A 20881-nucleotide genomic window follows, 5' to 3' on the forward strand; every position below is an offset into this window, starting at 1 on the left:
GTGCCCGTGCCCTGCCGATCCTGCACCGGGAGGGGCGGGGGGGGGGTTGCTCGCTCCCCGCCCCCTGCGGAGCCGGTCCCGAGGGACACCCGTGCACCCAGCTCCGAGCAGCGCCGGCCCCGGGACGCACAGCCCCGCCGGGACGCGCCGCTGGGGCCGACCGTGCGCCCGCGGGCACCGCCGCCGAGAGCATCCCCAGGCGGGGCCGCCCGTCCCTCCTCTTCCTCCTCCTCCTCCTCCTCCCACCGGCCGGCCCCGAGCCCTCGCAGCCGCGGCCGGCCCAGAGCCCTGGCAGCCGCGGGGCCGGCCGGGGCGGCGGGCGATGCCCTTCTACAAGCGGAGCGTGGTGGCGCGGCGGGGGCGGGCGGCGGTGCCGCTAGCCGAGCTGCGGGACGTCTGCAGCCTGGCGGCGCTCACTCTGCTCCACCAGCTCGCCGACCTCTGCGGCCACTCGCTCGCCTTGCTCGGAGACATCGAGGGCGACGTCGCGGCCCTCAGCCGCCGCGCCGGGCGGCTGCACCGCCGCACCGCCCGCCTGCAGGCGCTGCTGCGGGGCCGCCCGCTGCGCGGGGCGCACGCCGCCCCAGGTAAGGCGCCCCCCGGCCGGGCACACCCCCCCACTCCGGAGCGTCGCCGGGCACCGCCGACCCCGGGGCCGGGGTCCCCGCGGTCCCTTTCCCCCTCAGCCTCTCAGGGGTTGCACAGCCCAAGGGGATGGATCCCGTCCGGGCTGCGCTGCAGACTGCACCTCGCTCACTGCGGAGGGGCAGCCTGGCCAGGGGCTGCGGAGCCACCTCCCGACGGCCGCCCCAGCTGAGCAGCTCCGAGGGACGGGATCCCTGCTCCTCCCCGCAAGGCGGGAATATCTCTGCCTGCTGTCCCCCCCAACATGGTTGTCTCTGTCCCCACATCCCCTCTCCAGGGTGTCTAAACCATGCCAGCTCCTTGGTCTTGATGTCTCACTGAAAGGGGGAAAGAGGAGGCTGAAAAGTGGCAGAGCCACTGCACAGCCCTTTTTGTCACAGTAGTGAAGCCAGGACCGGGAAGTGCATCAGCCTGTTGCACTTGGGGTGAGATTAGGACAGCTCAGCAGCAGCCTTTTGCTCTGCCTTTCCTTTATTTTTTCTCAGAACAGTGGGCATTTTCCAGGCTGATAGCCAAGCAAGCACTTCATGCTGCGTCCCCTGCTAGCTAGGGCTGCTTCGTTCCATGCTCTCTGGGAAAGCACAGAGGCTGGGCTGAGAGAGCTAATCCTCGAGGCCACGCCACTGTCACAGCCTTGAAAGCTTCACCTCACTTTGTGGGGCGGCAAGTCGAGGTTGTCGTCCCCTCACTGTGGTATCACTCAGGCTTTAGCTACAGATCGATACAGAGCATCATCCACTTTGGTTTTTGTGTGACTGGGAAAAATGACAAACTATAACTTAGGTGTCCTGTCTGTTCATTTGATCTTCTGGCAAGGAGCAAGATTTGTTTTTGCTTTAACCGCTTTCATTTCCCATTTCAAGCATTTTGTTTTGGCATTGGCTTCTGTCCTGGGTCAGCAGTGGGCAGCCTGTTTWGAAGGAGCTTAAATAAGCTCACTTTAGATTTGTTTATAAAAGTTATTTTAAAATACTTGGGGGGGGGGTTGAGTGTCATTCAGGCACATTTTCGCCGGAAGCATTGTGCATTTCTTGGGTCCTTGGCAAGATTTGTTCTTCTTGTGCTTTCTGCAAACCCCTTTGTGCATGCTGTTTGTTGCTCCGCCTGCACAGAGCCTTGGGAGATGACTGCCAGACTCTCGCAGCATATTTCCGGATACAGGGAGCAAACTGAGTTCTCAGCCTTGGCCTGGAAGATGCACTCCTGTTGCAAATACTGGTATAGTAAATAACAGCTTATCAGGGGAAGGAAAAGACTCCTCCTATCCCATGGCTTAAAGGGAGACTTGTCTGCTAGAGAATTGAGGTGAGAAGGAAGTATTATTGCTGGCTGAACTGACCTGTGCAGTGGGCAGTCCCACTGCAGATGGTTTCCCAAAACCTGCAGTGATGTCACCGTCACCATACATGCTGGACGCGTGTCTCTTGGAGGAGGATTCGACTGTGGTGGTGACCAGATGGTTTCTCACCATCCACGTGTGTCTGGCCAACAGGTTGGGAACATGCACTGGGAGCTTGGCACCACTGAGCCAGACACTGTCACTGTGGTTGCTCCAAGACTCTCTGGGTGGGACTACATGGGGTTCAGCAATGACGGTGCTACTAACCACTCGGGCTGCAAGACGCTGCTCAGTCGTGGCAGGATAGTGATAGAGGGGACAGAGCTGCTGCTCTGGGCAGGTTGGTTTCGTAGCCCATGGGTGGTGTTTTTAGATGTCTGTCAGGAAGCCTTGTGCTTGGAATTTCTTTTGGACCAACATCACAGTCTAATTTTAAGTGGCATATGTAACAGAAGGGGCAAATACTCTTCCCATGCTGCAGCTCCTCATTAGAGCTGTGTGAATATGCATGTATGCCGATGTGCATGGCTCTCTGAGCTGGCAGTCCAGATGGGGGTTGGAGATGCATGGTAGTAAAAAAAGCTTTGCTCTTTTCCTAAGAAAACTGCTCAGGCTACAAGAAACAAGCAGTGCACAGCACCTGGCATGCTTCCCCTTCTGCTCCCTGCTCCGACGGTGCAGAGACAAAGTTTATTTTTTGCATTTCTCCACACTCTGAAAGAGAAGCACAACTAGTTCACACTCCTGCCTGTTCCTTATCCATCTGACACTGCTGGTTTCTGCAGCCTGGCAGAGTGCAGGAGTGTCTGGGTTTTACTGAAGTCTTTATTTAAGGGAAGAACAAAATTCCAATGGCTGTTTCTCTTGCTATTTGTTTTTTTTTTAAAAAGCTCCAGCATTAGTCTGTCTCTGGGGAATCAGTTCACATGTCTAGAGTATGGGAACTCTCCCTACAAGCCCACAGCGTCCTGTCATTGCAGGGAGATTAGGAGACAACCCAAGGCTGCACTTGAATGTTTTGCACTGACTTGTGGCACCATATTTGAGTCCCTTGAGTGAGGAGCAAATGCTTAAGAATACGCTGCTTGCTTTTTTTGCTCTTTTTCCTTTCTTGAAGAGAATCCAAAGGGAAAAATCACGCTTCTCCTCTCAAAGCACAGTAAATAGATGTCTTGTCCCTGAGGTACACAGGAGAAAATCATCTTGGACTAAACATATCCTTGAGTAACCCACTCCCAGATCCTCATGAGCCTGAGAGACAGAGGGCTGAGTTCATAGCTTTGAATATTTAGCACTCACATGCACCCACTCATCCCGTGTGCAGTGTTTGAAAGGAAGTTTACTTGGAGAGGTTTTGGAGGAGATCCTGTGCTGTCCTGTGCACGCCTCAAAGGGAGCAGGGGAATAGCTCATTGTGCCCTGCCCAGCATGCCCGCATGGGGACACGTCCTTTCCGCGGGAGCACATAGAGCCAGCGGGATCTGGATGCCATATCACAGCCATGCCTCGCTAAGATAAGTTAGCCCTCTGCTACACCAGGACCGAGTGGGCGCAGTCTGTCCTCAGCAGTGTGGGGAACAAAGTTGATCCAGAGCAGCTTGGTCTGCAGCACCTGCTTGCTGAAATCTCCCCCCCTCCACCACCACCAGGCTGCTTTAGTCACATCCTCTGGCTCTTAGCTGACACTGTATGGTGGTAATTAGAGCCTTCTTTGGGGTTTTGCAGCAAGTGGGAGTGCTCTAGACATTGCCAAACTCCAGCAAGGAAACCACAACCACCATGTATGTGTGGGAAAAGGCAGGGTGCTCCATCAGCTGGGCAACAGTTTATCAGCACAGCTCCCTCTTTCCACATGTGGTTGGTTCTGCACTCAGTTTTATCTGGTTTGCCCTTCCCGAGGACATGCTCTGCGTCACTTCGGCTCCTTGGCCTTTACCTCCCAAATTTTGTCCACATCCTTTTTCTGGCTTCATTTCTTCCTAGGCAGATTAAAGAGATCTTATACTAACTGCATCACCTGTGGCCTGCAAGGGACATTACACATTGCTTGGGTTACTGTTGCACACCCGGATGTGTCTATACCTTTCTTCCACCCAGGGAGCGCAGAGGCTCTGAGCCGGCAGGAACTGTCTTGTCTTCCTGATTAGGAAATGGAGATGATGGTATAGCTACAATGCTGCCAGATGAAGGAATCGTACTGCAAAAGGCCAAGGGAACTTTTAATCTGAAAGAAAGGCTGAAGAGGCAGCGTAGTTGTTTCCACTGTGAAACGGCAGCCAAAGGCTGTTGAATTCCTTCACTCTTACTGGCAGTTGCACCGAAGTGGAGAGGATGCATGCACCTTTCCCCAAGGAGCTCAGAGCATCCTGCGCATGGGCAGTGTCTCAGCAGCTCCAGGATGTTATCTCCATCAGCATGGTGGAAGCAAAGGCAGCCGTGGGAGTGAGTTGCAAGAGTCATCGCTGCTCAGGGCACGCACTCTTCACAGGTGCAGGACCACAGCTGCCCACCCCAGCCCTGGCAGCCCTTAGCCCTGAAGGAGGAAGCTGTTTTGCAGCCCATGAGAGCCCCAGGGTGTTGTGCCTTGCCATCCTCCCACACTGATCCCGGAACAGCCACAGTCCTGCTCAGGAGCAGAGACACTGTACCATGGGTGCCAGCTAGGTGGCACAAACCAGAGTGCCCAACTCAGTCCTCTCCCGTCAGTACCCAGTCATCCTAGAAAAAAATCCCAGCAAAGAACAGGATGGGGCCAGCAGCCAAGAGCTATTTAAACCATTGTCCCTGAAGAGCTGTGGGGAAGGTCCTCTGGAAGAAACTCTGGGCCGTGCTGGCAGGAGGAGCTGTTTACTGCTCTTGCCAAAATATGTAATGTTCACCGTCCTCTGACCTCCCAGCCTGGGTCCTGAAACAAACCATTGAGAACTGCAGAGCAGCTATCTGGGCTCAGCAGAGCTCCCCATGAGCCTGGGGCTGATGGGCCCACAGCTCCCTCTGCCCAGCTTTCCCCTCGCTGGGTAGGTAGGGGCTCTCACAGACACTTCCCCCCAGATCTTGTTGCCAGTTTCTCTTTAGTTTTATATATACATATACATATATATATGTATACATAAAGCCTTGCTGAGGAGCTCTAGCGATTTGCACTTTCACAGCATCTTCTCCTAGGCAGGGGCCAGTGTGTCATACCAGCCTGGGGTCACAGGGGATTAGCAGCACCCATTAGCCCGGTGCTTTGGGGATGAGCTTCATCCAGCCACCTGCACTTGCTTTGTCTTCCACCAAGGGACTGATCTGTCCAGCACTGCCCAGGACAGGCTGTCCAGAGCTCTGCCTGGAGGCAGAGCAGCTACTGGAGATAGGGGCTGCAGCTGCAGCTGGGCTCACATAGCCGCAGAGGTGCACCCACAGGAACCTCCTCCCACCCCTGGGCCCTACCAAAGGCCTGAGGCTTCACACTGCAGAGTTGGGAGCTGGTTAGCTCAGCCCCACTCTCTCTGGCCCACAGCCTTTCTGCAGACCCTGGGCTCCTCTCTGTGGGGTCAGCGCCGTCAAGGCAGAGTGATAACAGGAACCCCTCAGCACTCTTATGATGCAGATAGACAGGGCCTGGGAAGAAGACATTCTAATCCTCATGGGTGAGAAGGGTTTGCCAGCAACCAGTGAAGATCTGGGTTCAGTTCCCATCTGCATCACAGACATCACTTGCTGTTCGCACGTGTAGAGAGTGCATTGCATAAATAATAATGCATAATAATAATGCATAGTAATAGTGCAYAATAAATCCTGGGCCAACCTGGACCTGCTGCAGCTGCAAGCAGTTGCTGAAAAGATGGTCTTGTTATAGGGCAGCAAGAGCTGCTCTGTTTCTCATTGACCATCAGAGCAGTTTATTGAGAGCGCTTGAATAGGGCCTGCTAATACACGTTCAGAGAGTAGGGGCAGAGATTTTGCCTTATTATCACTGAGATGCCAAAGCTGTTTTTAGAGGTCCCCACTCTGGAAGTGTGGTGCAATTCAGCCCCACCGCAGTCCACTACAGCCCCCCCTTCATGGAGAAAGGAGCTCCCCAATACTTTCCAAACCTCCTGAAAGTGCCAAGATTTCTTCTGCATTTTTTTTTTCAAACTAGCGATGATTTCAACATAGATGGGGAGAGCACAACTCCCCCAGATGTTGCATTGGCACAAATGGAAGGAGGGGAGTTAATCAAGGCTGGGATGAATGGGTTTTGCTGCCAGAGGAGTTGGAGCAGGGAACCACACCCTCCTTCTTAACAGGAACCGTCTGAGGGCAGTGGCTCAGAGAAAAAGCAGATAAATGAATAACGTGCTTCCCACATCCAGACTGGCTCCAGCTGGTAGCTGTCTTCAGTGGTGGGCTAATATCTGTTTTCCAGGAAGGCACACTGTAGGCAATGAGATGTTTAAGAGGAGACACCATAGCCACATTACAGCAACTTCCATGATTATGCTGAAGTTACTGCAAGGAATGACAAGCTTCAATAGGGCTTTGTAAAACTCTGTGATTTCAGCAGGGTGGAAGGAATCCATTCTCCTGTGCTCCAGTCTTCCATGGGACAGAGCAGTGCTAGTCTTTCCCATGGATACACAGTCCATATGATTTCTGGCTCTGCTGCTCTAGGTTTCGGGCAGAAAATGCTCTGCATACCCTTGAAGTTGGAGTCTTCAGGCTGTTTTCTCCAGTTCATGTTCCGAGATCTTTCTCTCTCCCCGCTGGAATTTTGCAATGGCTGGAATTCCTCTTCAGATGGACCCAAATGCTCCTATTTCCTATAGAAAGTGTTTACATACTTTTAATTGAGAGCCACTCTGAAAACCAGAGAACTGATCTGGCTGACAGTCCTTCCCTGGGGGCTGTGCTGTGGAGCTGCAGTCCTCCTATGCAGCATGTTCTCAGGTGCAGCACAGTCCTTGCAGCCCCCGTTACCCATCAAAGGGTGCAGAGTGGCACAGGTGAAGGTGCCTGCCACTGTCTCCTAAAAGTCTTGCACATCCCTGACATTTGTGTTTCCTCCTGCCTGGGACAGTGACCCACAGTGTGAGATTAGAAGAGAGGCCTCATTTGGTACCAATATTGCTATAGTAAAATGGTTTCTCTTGGGAACCACTTACAGCTTCAAATTGGCTGTGAAAATGGCAGTGCTTATATTGCACAGACGTGTGGATTAGCTTCAAAAACATGTCTCCAAATAAGCTTGCATCATCTTAAGCAGTTTGAAGTACACAATCATCTTCATGTGGTAATAGGAGTCGGAGCTCACTTTTGCAGCACATTTTCTAAGTCTGAAGACCATCTTAGCACTTAGAGAATTAAAGGGTTTGAGGGTGCACCCAGGACTGCTCCTGTTCAAGTAGTTTTTTCAGGTTGTCTTTGCAGCGAGTTCAGTTTTTTGGCTTGACTTTTGATGATGCCAAAAGGGGCATCCTGGATGCAGAACAGCTTCACACTTTTTCCCTTAGACAGTTGCTTTTTGAAGTGCAGATAGTTGATCGAGTTTGTGTTTTGGAGAGTAAGTAATCCTCTGTGCCAGGCTGTAGGCCTCTGTCCTGCTTTGAGACAATACTCTCAGTAGCTTCTAAGTGGTGCCAGGTGCTAGACCAAGCTCTGCCATGGGTGTTGGATTGGGCATTAGGACAAGCTCTTTCCTCAGAAAGGTGGCAAAACCCTGGGACAGGTCCCTGGTTGGAGGCTCCACCCCTGGAGTCAGGAGAACAGCTCATTACCTGTTGTAGGCCTTGCCTTGCTGTTTCACAAGAAGTTGTTTCTATTTCCATGTGTGCTTGGCTGGGAGATATTGCCACCGAGGCTCAGGCAGCAACTTCTCCCAGAAACCATTGGTTTTTGGGTAGAGTCACAGGTTGGGGCCTTTCTAGTTTGCAGGACTAGACTTTACCCTATAAGGCAACTTCTCCCTTGCAAATTCACTCTACATTGTCAGCTTAATAAAGTTCAGAGCTGTGTTGTTGGGGGAATATGAGCCCAAGGGGTACAAAACTGATGCATTTGGAGAAAGCCACCACCAAAACTATTTGGTTTCAACCAAGAGTCAATGTTATAATGGAAAGTGTGTCTCATCCTGACACTGCACTGCCTCAGTCCAGGGCCAATTTTCATCCTCCGTTGGCTGGAAAGGCAGGTCTTCCCCCTTGTRTCATTCCAGCAAGGCCAGCAGAGAGGAGAGGGGACCAGTAGTTGGTCCTGCTCCCATGGCAAAGTGGCACAGGGTGGTGCTCTGGGAGGCATCTCCCCATGGGGAGCCTGAGGAATGGGACATCTAAGCTGCAAGATACACCAGGCTGGAGAAATGAGGCCAGAAAACATGTCACAGCACAGCTCACCTCTATGTGGCCAAACACTGCAGTATTTATTAACAAGTGTGCTATTTACTAGCTGACCTTCAGTGAGGAAGGACAGGGCAGGCTCCAGTACTTGAAGCCCTTCCTTTCCTGCCTCACCTTTCCTTGGTCCCAGGTCCATCCCCAGGAGATAAATTAGTGCTGTGCTGGAGGCTGAATGGACTTGTAGAGCATGGAGGATGATGGCAGGAGGGCTCAGGTGTTAGATCATCACCCTGTGCTGGCCCAGGAGCATGTCACGTCCTGCCCAGCAAAGCCAGGCTCTCACTGCTAAGGAGCAGGGCTGCAATTTCACAGTAGAGTGTACAGAGCTAAGCCAGAGCTGCAGGGTCCCATCACTCTGGTCTAAGGGATGCTTCAAGGTGATGGCTCAAGGGGTTGTTCCTTAGGTGTGCATCATGGTCAGGTGGATTGAGCAAGGTGAGCAGCATGACACCATGCCAATCAAGGGGGACACATGCAGCCCTGAGGTGATCTCTTCAGCCATCTTGAGCATGGGGCCAGAAATGCTCTATAACCTGTGCTCTCCAGGGTGTCCCAAAGTCCTGCTCTCAATGTCCCAGCCCAGGCCCAGCCTCTGGCCCCAGCTGCTAGTGAGCAGCCATTTCAGGAGTACTGGCAGCACTGAGTTGCCATGGCAYCTGAGCTTAGGCACCACAGTTGCAGCTGGCAAAGCAAAAAGGGAGCCTGGCTGGAAGAGCTCCAGCACCTGCAGGCCCTGTGACCTACACATTTCCAGCTCCATCCAAGCCACTTGCTGAGCCCTGGACCATCAGCAGGCTTGCCAGGGCACAGGTGTAGGTGGGAGCACAGGACAGGGATGCTCACACCAGTTGCCAGCAAGGTGTCCCATCCCCAGAGATAGCATCATGCCAGCAACCAGCAGTCCTAACCCACAGCCCCTCTTGTCCCAGCTCCTCCAGTGCCATTCACCCCAGCCCCTCTCTGGGCTCCCTGCTGTCTCTATTAGCCCTGTTGATGCTGCTCTATCCCTTCCCCAACAGCTCCAGGGCCAAGGGCAGAAGATGCCACCCTATTCCTCCCATCTCAGGTGCTAGCCTCCCCAGTATCCCAGTTGGATGCCAGGGACTGTGGTTCATGCACCCCCCTCACCCACTTCCCCATGCTGCTCCTCCCCTGGGTGCTTGCAGTTTGCTCTGAACAGCACTAAGGAAACACAGCATGCATCCGCAAGGGACTCCAGCAACAATATCCTCCCCCTCCACCACCCCCAGCCCTCCTGTCTTGCCACCCCCTCATCTCCTCTTCACAAGCAGATTTGAGCTGGCTTAGCTGTGCTGCAAGCAGCAAGTGAACAGAGTTGCAGCTTGGAGCCAAGTGCCTACCTCTGCCTCCTGAGCAGCACTGTGGACCCGCCAGCGGGATCCATGCACCGTGCCAGAGGTAATGCTGTGGGCATGGGAAGGATGGGGAGATGGGGTGTTTGGGGTACTGCCAGCTCTCTCACTTCGCCACTTGCAGATTCCTAGGCTTCCGGGGTTCACATGCAGAGAACACCTGGCCTCCCAGTAACCCTGTCTCTGCAGGTACCCTCCAAGCTTTTGCAGAGAAGGGGTCAACCAGCACCCTCTAGGCCTGACTGGGGCAGTACGTGAAAGGCTTTTCCCAGGAGCTGAGCTGCATCCCTTGGGCCAGGGATGGGGAGGGACTCTTCATAGCAGGGCCCAGGACACTTCAAGTTATCTCGCTGGGTTTGATACCCACCAGCCCTGGCCAGTCTGGGCACAAAGAGTGAGGCTGGCACATTCTACAGCCCAGTGAGGAAGGGTGGACAACACTGTGAGCAGAGAGACAGACTGCTGAGCACATGAAGCTGCTGACAGTAGGGCAGCATCATCCCTAAGCTATAAAATCCTGACCTAGCAGCCCCATCGTGTGCCCTCTCATGGTTCAGCAGCTGGGGCTGGGCACTGGCTGGTCTCCTTCATCTATACAACTTATATTAGGCCCAAACAGCACTGAGGCACACTGTCGCCACACTCTGGGGAGTGAGACAATGGAAATACTGGTGAGTCCTGGCTTCATGGATGGTGTGGAGAAGGATGCCTTTTCCAGCATCAGAGGTGTCTGTATATGACAGATTGATGGTTTAAAGTGGCTATATCCTACCAAAAAAGTGCCAAGTGTTTCCCACACTGTGCATATCTTATACAAGTTCCCAGAGGGCATTTGCCATCCTACCAGACCTGAGCTTTTTTGCTCTGTGCTGCCTGACTGGTAGGTTTGYGGCCAGCAGGGCTGGGCTGCAAGGAACTAACAGCCAAAGCATCTCCCAGGCCACTGAGGTTGATGGCTTCCCTCTTGGGATGGGAATCACCTGAGTGTCATCCATACAACATTGCCTGTCCAGAGATGATGCCCCGGTGAGGCTGGGCCCTGCCCCAGTATTTGCCCATCCTTTCAGCCCCAAGAAGACTGAGACATGTTGGTAGCTTTAATGCCACAACGTTTTCCAGAGCATTTCCCTCAGTATTGCAGCCACATATGAGGGCTGTGCYTGTGCCTGACCCTATTCAGCATGGCACAAATGTGAGCAATGTCTGCAAACTATGAACTTCAGTGCATGCCCTTGTTCTTGATCCCACCAGCTCACTCCCAGCAAGAGCAAGGGGTGCCACTAGGGATGTGGAGCACAAGAGGACAGTGCAGCTGTCGTCCCCTCCAGTGGCTCACTGCCCCATCATCTTCACCCAGTGACAGCTCTGCCCGATTGCCCCYRGGCGCAGGGCTCCCTTTGCTATGTGGATTCGTACCCAGCTCCAAGYAAGGCCCATGGAGAGGTGAAGCACWCTCAGCTCCCAGGTATTCRTGCTCTCTGGGTAACTGGTGCCCACAACCATGCCCACTTGACGTACCCAGCACCACGCACCCACTGGCACAGAGCCAGGCAGCCTGCCTGGCCATGGCGTGTGCACAGAAGCTGTTAGCTGACAGCACAAAGCCTGAATTTAGCAAAAGCTGGCACTGTGCTGAATGGGCTGAGTATGTTCACGGGGAGAATTGGCTCTTCTTCTCGCGTGTGCAAACCGTCTTCGTGTCCCTCCTCCTGAGCAGGCTGTGCCTGGCAGCGAGGATAGCACTCGCCAGGGGCATAACTTCACAGAAGATTAGCACGTCAGGTGATGAAGGCAAGCTGGCCTCCACCAACCCACTGGGCTCGCATGCATCCTGCTCAGCCAAGACAAGTGAGATAGAGATGCCTCTATCRGGGGAGCAGGCAGGCGGTTCGGGCCCCAGCATAACTGGCAGTGCTGCATGCACATCTCTGGGTAAGTACCTGCTGGCACACTTGGGGGTACCTACCCCTGCGGGACCTTTGAACCCCAGCATCTGCTGCGGACCTCAGCCTGGCATGTTGTGATAGCTGACAGCTGTTTGCAGCACCAGGAGCATTAGCAGAGCTGCCCAGCAGCTGGGGAAAGCTGGTYGTGGTGGGCATTGCAAAGATGTCAGGAGTGGGATCGTTAGCCCTGTAATCTAACCTATCGAACATAGATCAAAGCCGCTGGGATGTCTGAGCTAATTCCGCCAGTTAATCAGACAATAGTTTGTAGCAGCAGTTCTCTCTTTCATGTGTCTCAAGATGCCTGTGGCATCCGTGCCAAGCAGCACGGCTCCAGCAGGAGCAGGCCTCCTGCTTTGGTGTATCCATGGGCAGGCAGGAGGATGGGGACAGCGGTGAATGTAGCAAGAATCACCCCCAGTTCAGTGCAAATGCCATTCATACACATGTGCTCGCATGCTTGTATGTGCACACACGTGTCTGAGTGTGCATGCATGTGCATGTTGCAGAGGCGAGGAAGCCCTGGGGCCAGGTATGCCATGGGTGCTGGGTGCCACCAGCACCTTGTCGCAATCCGAATCTTTAACCCCGGGTCTCAAAACTGATTGCGCTAGGTTTCGTGGTACCCCACGGACAATTAAAGGTAAAGTCAACACCAAGCAACTGATAAATCCAATTAAACCTGTTTATTAACTACACAAGAGGAATGACTAAGCGGTCGAGAGTGCAATCCTAACTATTTTACACCCTATGTTATACTACACAAGCAAAACAGAACTTTCTCTACCATACGTTATCAGTGAGTTAGAGAAGGTTGAAGAAGAGAAAAGGTGAAAAGAAGGGAAGAGAAAAAGAGATGATAGGAAAGAGAGAATTCACCACCCTAAGTTCCAGTGACATCTTGTTCCACGTTGTCGCTGACTCAGGGTTCCTGGATGGTGAGCCGGCAGCTACCTGCCTTGTCTCGTGCCTCTTACAGTTTCTCATTTTCCGAGGTCCTCCCATCAGGAGGAGTTTTGCTGACCATGCATACTGCGTTGTTCGGAAAATTCTTGAAAAGGTTCGGGGGAAGGGGTGTAGAGGGTCCTGGTGGTCAACTTGTCCCCTCAATTGCCACAACCGCGGGATGACCTTTCTGTGCACATGTGCCCCTAAAATCTTTAGTCAGAATGGGGGAGTTAATGAAAGAGRCAGCACCGTCCTGCCTACACAAGACTTGCCACTTCCCAGCTCTGTGGATTGGCAAAAACAGTTTGTTTAAGGCATACCTCATATATCGTGCACATGACACACCATGTTTCTCTGGGGGGACTGCTSTCCCTCGTGCAGGCACAGGTCGAGGCAGGGTACACCTCAGCTGGTTGGCRTCTGTCTCATTCTCTGCCCTTGCCACAAAATCCTGTAGGAAATGGGTTGCTGTAGCTCACAGCAGGCACCGACAGTTACCAGCTGTTAACTGCTGTTCTTGGAGCTGTAGGTAGGGAGCAGGTGGAGCCTCCTGGAMAGAGGAGTATCCAAAGGGGATTAAGGAACCCCCTTGGCTCCAACAAGGGTGAAGCAYTGGGCCTGCAGGGGATGGGAAGGAGAAACTCTAAGGGGTCATTTGGCTATAGAGTCTTGCTCCAGGCTGTATCCAGCCCAACAGGCCACAACGGGGAAGGGGGAACCCTGGAGCTGCATGAAGCATGCCAGAGTGTGGCTTTCCCCAGGCTCAGCRCTGTGACCAGGCCATGCAGGCAGCYGCATCTGCTCTGCAGGCCAGGGGACAGCTGCCATCCATAGGGCAGGCTRCAAAGTGTGGGATTTTTGCTGAGGCTCTGTTAATCTCTCCAGGACTCACCAGTATCTCACCCCATGTCCAGGCTCACCTTGCTCTATCAGAAGGACTCTCACGAGGCCACATCCCTTCTCCTGCCAAGCTGAGCAAGCAGATCTCTCTTGTGGAGTTTGAGATCTATGAGTCTGTTCCCCAGATAAGCCTTGACCAATCTGTACCCATGGTGCAAGGCTGAGCTTGCTTGGCAAGTGTAGCACCTTGGGCATGCAGAGGGGCTGCCCAGGATCCTACTCTGGCTATTGCCCAGTGGCATTTCCCCCTGCCCACATCYGTGGTCAGAGAGCTGGCAGCCTCTTGGGTGGTCCCAGCCATCAGGCTGCATGTGGGCTGTTAGGGCCACCTGCAAGGGGACGCTTGTGTGGGACCAGCTTCGGTCCTATCTATACTGGAAGACCGGCCAAAGCTGAGCGAGGCCTAGATGGCTGCCTTTTGAAAGGGCATCCTTTCCCAAAAGCCCAGTGGGACACAGCTAGTCTTGAGGTGGCTGGGGAAGGGAGGGCTAGAAGGGGTTGCAGGACCAGCCCAGGCCACTGCCAGCTGCAGAAGGCAAAACACTGCCAGCTTGATCTGCAAGTTCTGTGCATGCTGTSCCTTCCCTCACCAGCCGTGCCAGACATGGCAAGTGTGCTGCCGGTGCACGGGGCTGCATGAGGTTCGCAGCAGCTTTGGCTGAGGAATGGAAGCAAGTTGGTGTTAGGGTTTATAACTGTGGTGCCTCCTTTCTTGGTGACAACAGACAGTGCAAAATGGGGAAGCAGGGTGTGCAAGGTTGATAGCTGCTTGCTGTCCAGACTCAGCCTGTCCCAGCATGGAGCAATGAGCACAGAGGGGATTACATGCACGCTAGTGGATGGGAGCAGCAATGGTTATAAGCATCTGTTCATTTATTAAAGTTATGGCTCAGCTTTTATAAAAGAAAGGAACTTTTGGAAGATAGAACATGAAGCTAGAACATCCTCTTTTGCAAATCAGTGCTGCCATGCAACAGCTTGCTCTATTCGGGGAGGCTGGGATGCTTCAACTTATTACATCACAACCTACACTAAGAGAGAAGCTCACCAAGCTTGAATTTTGCTCCACCGAAGCTGAAAGAAAGCCAGATTTGGGCAGTAGCTGAACAACACAGAAGGCCTTGAAAATTGATAGATATCTGAATAAGCTAGGGTGCAGAGAGGGTCTCTGGGCTTTTCCAGAGCAGCCAAAATAGTGCATGTTCATCTGAGGAGCTGTTTGACAAGCTCTAACACCCCARGACCTGTGTTAGAGACAATATCTGACCATACGAAAGCATGCATGGTGGAGGGGGAGGGAGCTCAGTTTTGTCCCGTAAATTTTTCCTGATCTACTTTCACTGTCCAGCCTGGAAACAGCAGGTCCTATGCATCTTCTGTCACATACACGACATATGCATGTTCAATCTGTACATGCACATCAGCTCAGACACATCAAGCTCAGTGCAGCGTTTTGGATCCTCTCTTGCTGCACATTTTGGGTACTAGACTTTGCCTGTATGTGTGCACAGCCTTTCAGATGTGCCCAGATCACTGCCTTTAAGTGACTGACCCGTATGCCCAGGAGTTCCTTGCCTGAGCTGGCAGATGGTCAGAAATTATCTGAAGTGGCAGGAAAAGACTAACAGGGATTTTTTGCTGCAGAAGGGTAATCACGAGCATGAAGTAAAGCTAATACATACCTGTATTGGCAGCCTGCACCTTGAAAAGATTGCCAACAGAGTGATCTGACTTTGCTCCCAGSCTGCCAGCACCGATGCTTTTCCCACCGTGACTCTTGCTGGCTCTGCATGGACACCTGGCACTGTGGACTTTGCAGCCCTTCTTTGCCTGGTTTGTTAGAGCCTTGGGGACAGGCAGTGGATACCCAAGTTGAGTGCATGGAAATTGCTTGTTTCCTGTTTACATGGGTGCTTGATWGCTGCACAGCTCAGCTCAAAGAAGTGGAGTGTGTGCAGGCAAAGGGCTTGGGGGAATGGATTTGTGCTGTGGAAAACTGCCCTGATAGATTATGGTTTCTGCTTACCAGCAGGACAGGCGAAGCACAGGTAGGAAGAGGAGTGGCTCTCCAGCTCTCCCTGGATAGCTTGATATGGGTATGGCACATTACTGTCCAGAGATACCCCCAAAATTTAGAAATCCCCAAAGAGTTTGGAAAGCTTTTGATATAGGCCTTGCCAGCACTATTTATTACTCTGCCATCTCCAGCCCCTGGGGAAGGGCCACAGTCAAGGGAAGTTCCTGAGTGGACCCAGGAGTTCTCRGGACATAGTGAGAGGCAGATCAGAGGATCAGGCTGGGCCACCTGCATGACCATGGTGCAGGCACGTGCTGAGGCAAACCCTGCATCCGTGCTTTGGAAACTGTGTCCTCCAAGCCTCCTCTCAAAGCCCCCTCCCAGGAGTGTGTCTGAGCCCAGTGCTCTCAGTATAGGCATGGAGAGCGCTGCAGGTCCATGCTTTCCTACAAACAGGCAGGCTGARGTTCTGACCAAATCCCTTGATCCAGCTGCCTAATCCTAGTTAATTAAAGGAACTGCGAAAGGAGAGGTTGACTCTGCTTATACTCAGCCAACAGCATGTGGGCTGGCACCGTGCAACCAGGCCCTCTGCACGCAGGTGGTAGCATAACAAGCATCTCTCCAGGGGCCCCACAGATTGGGCCCCTCACTGCATCTTGGTGAACTGTCCCCCATTAGCATCTGCCCCTGGGGACCTGCACCCTGACAGTGCCTTGTGGGGCAGGTTGGCAGGATGCTCCATCCCCCGTTCCATCTCCATGGTTCTGCTGTGGCATGCTTCCACATTGGAGAAATGTAACTATATCTTTAAGAAGGGCCTGGGCTGGGGTGAGAGAATCATTTCCATGCAAACCTGGATTGAGTTAGAGCACAGAGCAGCGGAGTTCGTGATGCGGCCACTCCCCCACTCCTGGCCATGGGGAGCAGCCAGCTCGCCCTGTGCAAGGGCACTGCAAGCTGCCAAGGGTGCCATGGGGGCCCTGGGCAGCCAACAGAGTGCAGGGGAGCATTTGCCCCCTAATACCAGGCTCCGTGTGGGGAGAGGAAAAGGAAGAGCTGGGTACGTATAAGTTTTATCCTCCTCCCCTGCTTTGCTAGGATTGCTGTCCTGCTCTGGGAAGGGGGTGGGTAGTTGTGCAGGACAAGGGCAGGGTGCATGAGGAGCATGGCACCCTGCCATCACTGGTGGAGGTTTCCAGCAGCGGGTGGCTGGGGCTCTCCTAGGACCTCCTCCCTGTGACCAGGAGCTGTCTGAGCCGCCTACTTGAATCTCTTCCAATCCCAGGGCTCGTATCCGCACGCTTCCTGAGCTACATGGACAATGGGATGGGGTTGGGTGGGTGTCTCATTGCCTGCCACTCAGAGGAGGCCACATGAGAGATTACAGGGCAGGAGATAGCGAGCAGAGCCTTGCAGCTCTGCTGAGCCACCAGCCTCAACCTTGAGCAGGGAAGATGCAGCACTCTCTGCTCTTTGGGCAGCTTTCAGCATTTATGCCCAGCTCCAGCTGGGGTAGGGAACATCTGTAGAGATCCCATCTGGAGGGGAAGGTGCCTAGCATACCCCTGCACTGCTGCCCACCTCTTCCCTGGTGCATGACAGTTGCTTGGGGTAGACTCCCCACAATGCCATGGCTTTGGGGCTACAGGTAGAGCTGCAGAGGTTGTTGTTCACCAAGTCCAGGGCACAGGCACTGACCACATGAGGCGGACTGGTTGCAGCATTTCCTTCCCCCAGCAACTTGCTGAATCCATGCCCTGCACCTTGACGTGGTAAATAGTGGCACAGGCATTACATCTCCCAGGATGAGCTCATACATCACAGCCTAACTAGCAATGATTTTATGGCATGTGGCAGTAGTATGTGGTTCTCTCTCACAGCGGTTTTCAGGGTGCGTTCACTTTTCCTAAGTAGGATGTGGCTTTGGGTGGCTGCGCATGTGGGGTGCAGATTGCCAGGGTGTTCGGGGTTGGGATATGTGCATTCCCTGGGTGGTATGTGGAGGCCTGATGGCTAAGGCCTTGCATCTTGTGTCTAGTGGCACCATGGTCACCAAAGGACTCTGATGCTGAGCTGATCATGTGTTTTCCTTCTCCTGAAGTCTGTGGGATCCCAGAGCAGCAATCTCTGCCAGTGGCTCAGCAGAGCCTGGAGAACAGACCAGCATGTCACAGATGTAAGCCAGCTGTGCACCACAAAGCCGAGCTCTCAGGCTCAGGCATATGAGCTCCCTGCACAGTGATGCAGCCCCTTGCAGCTATAGCTTTTGCAAGACATTCTTCCCCCCCCCCTCCAACTCACAACCTTGATGACTAGTTCCAGCAGGTTGCTTGGGATATTGCATGCTTGGTAGGGCCCAGATCAGTGACAAGCAGAACCATGGGCTCCTCCAGCCATGAGCAGGGCAAACAGGGACTATGAAGGGCATCACGGGCAGCTTCTTCCCCCAGGGAGGATGCGTTAGTGCCCCATGCAGCTCCTGGGATGCCAAGAGAGGAAATATGTGCTGTGCTGGAGGAATCCCGGGAATGCAGAACCCAGAGGGGACACAAGGTGGCACGGCAGTTTCAGCAGAGCCTTTCGGCAGCTGCAGGCGAATTCCCTGCCAGGGCTGGACAAGCCGTGCAGAGGCAGCTCTGGACATGCAGTAAGACCAGCAAGAGAGCGCAGCCTTCAGAGGGGCAGGTGGTGTGCTGCCAGCAGCACGGGCCACAGCCCGCAGAGCCATGCAGAGCTTGTCTGCAGGGCACCAGAGTGCAACCATGCTTCCCTGAAGACTAGGGACTTTCTGAGCTCTGCTGGACCCTTCCATCTTAGCTGCAACCCTGCTGGTTGTAGGGTCCCACTCAGCCCACAGCAYGAGTGCAGAAGGCGCAGGACCCTTTGGAGGCTCCCCGGACTCTATGCCCAGGTCTCACACAGCCATGCAAGCCGGGAAGTCTGCACAGTGCAGCCCATTCCCCTTCAGGAGCATGCGCCGAATGTTGCGGCCCAGGTCCTGTTCTCCCCAGCTCTTGGCTTGTGCCCCAAGCCATTGTTCTCCAGTGAGCTCATTTGAGTTGCTATTTATTATTTTTTAACGTGGTTTCTTGGCCAGAAAATAATCAGCTTGTCCACTTAGCGAGTGTTTATGGCTTCTTCAAAGAAGCGGCTTTCCCTGCCAGCTGTGGGGCCTGCTTTGGAAATGGAGAGCTGAGAGGTTCCCCCACACCCAGGGACAGATGGAGCCATGCAGAGCGGGCTCTYTCCCACTCCCCCACTGGCAGCAGGGAAAGTGGGAGCGCTGGTGCTTGCAGCTGACAGCACTACACAGACAACATTAGAGTGTATCAGCAGCACAGTGCAGGGCCATTTGGGCCTTGTGCTTTTCTTGGGCCCCATCATTGCATGCCCCTGCTCGGGGGGGGGGGGGACCATGCAGGGACGATCCGCTTTGCAGAGCCTGGAGAGCTTGGTCAGGTAGCAGGCAACATGCAGGGCGGGAAGCACAGGTGAGCAGCATGTACCCATGGAGGTCAGGGAGCAGGGAGGAGGACACAGAGCCSAGGACTTCACCCCCAAGAGATGATGTGCAAGCTAGGAGTGACTTCTTGCTTTGCTCCCCAGAATAAAGTGGGGAGAGATTGCCAGATTGCCAAATTGTACCCCAGCAAGCTRCAGCAGTGCTATTTGCAGGCACACTACTACAGCAATACTGCAGCCTAGTTCAACACCACATGCCTCGTCTTGTTTGGGGGCTTGAGGGAATGGGAGAAAATATTTTCTTGGTCAGCATTTCTACCAAGAGGTAGTCCCAGGCTTGTCTTGGTCACTTGTTTTTCTGGAGACTGTGAGAAGGTCAGAACAAGGTGGGAGTRCATCTGCACTACCTGTAGCTCCCTGTCACCAGCTTGGGCACACCCCCATCCACTGCATGTTTCCCACTCTGTAATGTCCCATCACGTGATGTTCACAAATTTKCACACAAGATTGCCTTGCAGGAGCAGCACATGCAGGCAGTATTTTATCCTGGCTCGTAGCTAGTTGGTTCTGTCAAGCAGCAAATCAGTTTGAGCGAGAGCAGGGCRGCAGGCCAGGTGCTGCCCTGTCCCCAGCATGCTGGAGGCCCTCCTGCCCCTCTGCCCTGGTGCGGTGAGGCCGAGCCCACAAGGCACAGAGCGCTGGGGAGCTGGGGGTGCGCACAGCTGGGGCCCACGCACAGCTACAGCTGTCACACCCACCTGCTCCCACATCAGTCAGAGAAACCATGCCTTGTGCCAAGTACTGATCCAATTTGTGGCTGTTTCCATAACAACCTCCCAGTGCTTTCTGGTCCCTTCTGTCAGCACACAGATGCCGAGTTTCAGTGTGTAAGCAATGCACACTACCTCCCTGCTTGGGACAGACCAGCATGGAGAACAACCAAGAAGTCCCTTGTGCTGTTGGGTGCTGATCACTTGGCCTCCTGCTTGCTGCAGGCCAGGGTACCTTCAGTTTGTGCATGCTTCACCCTACCTGGCAATGTTTTTTCCTCCTTAGAAGGATGGGATGAGTTTTTGGCTGAGGAAGAGGAGACCGAGGGTAACAGTTAATTCAGGCATGCAGCCCTCTGTCACTGGGGATACCCTCCCGCCACTCAGCCCTCRGCTGATCCAGCACTGTCCGTGATGATGGCCTTTTGGAGATGCTGTCCCCTGGGCTCTGCTGTGATGTTTGGGATGCTGGGGACACAGTGCCYTGTAAATCTGTTTTCTCCTGCTGGAGAAATTGTCACTGCTGGCCAGAGACTCCTTCTCCAGCAGGCCTAGCTCTTACAAAATGCCACAGCTCTCCCATGGGCTTTCCCCATGGGGCATGAGCCCTGAAAACTCACCCAGACTGCCTCGCTCCTGCTGCATAAGCATGTAGCTCTAGCTCCTCTCTGGGCTGGCAAAGAGCCCTGGCCTGTGCAGCACTGGCTGCCAAGTGATGCTTCAGCACAGTGTAGCCCATGGCCCCCAACACACACCAATTAAGGTACCTCTGCCAGAGTGCTCAGCCTCGAGGCAGCTCCARCCCAGGCCAGAGAGGCATGGGAGCTGAGCCTTGTCCCTAGGGCTGGAAGCTGCTGGAGGACCCCAGAGCAATGTCTGGCAAGTGAGGAAGCAATGCTGGGGGGAGGACACCACAGCCTGGCCCTCCTGCCTGGCTCCTGGGCTGGGTATTCCTGCCTGACCCAGAGTGAGCTCAGCACAACAAGGGGATTCCCCACACCCCCTAGTCCAAGGCATCCCCCACCTATCACCTATCTGGACATCTTACAGAGGCTGCCAAGGCCCCCACCCCTGGGGTCCCCCCTGTCTTCTAATCCTGGGAGTTCCCCATGCAGC

At 54.0% G+C, this 20881-nt stretch overlaps 1 protein-coding gene across 1 annotated transcript in view; it reads left to right on the plus strand.

Annotated features, from left to right (window-relative positions):
* Positions 1–322: 322 nt before the first annotated feature.
* NHSL2 (NHS like 2) overlaps positions 323–20881 on the plus strand; it is a 49057-nt gene continuing 28498 nt past the window's right edge. Inside the window, exon 1 of the mRNA XM_085324253.1 lies at positions 323–587. Coding sequence (XP_085180379.1) covers positions 323–587 — 265 coding nt within the window. The remainder of the gene's footprint in view (positions 588–20881) is intronic.

This window comes from Rhea americana, unplaced genomic scaffold (assembly GCF_003343005.1).
Source record: "Rhea americana isolate MKP2758 unplaced genomic scaffold, rheAme1 scaffold_90, whole genome shotgun sequence".
NCBI classification, from domain to species: Eukaryota; Metazoa; Chordata; class Aves; order Rheiformes; family Rheidae; genus Rhea; species Rhea americana.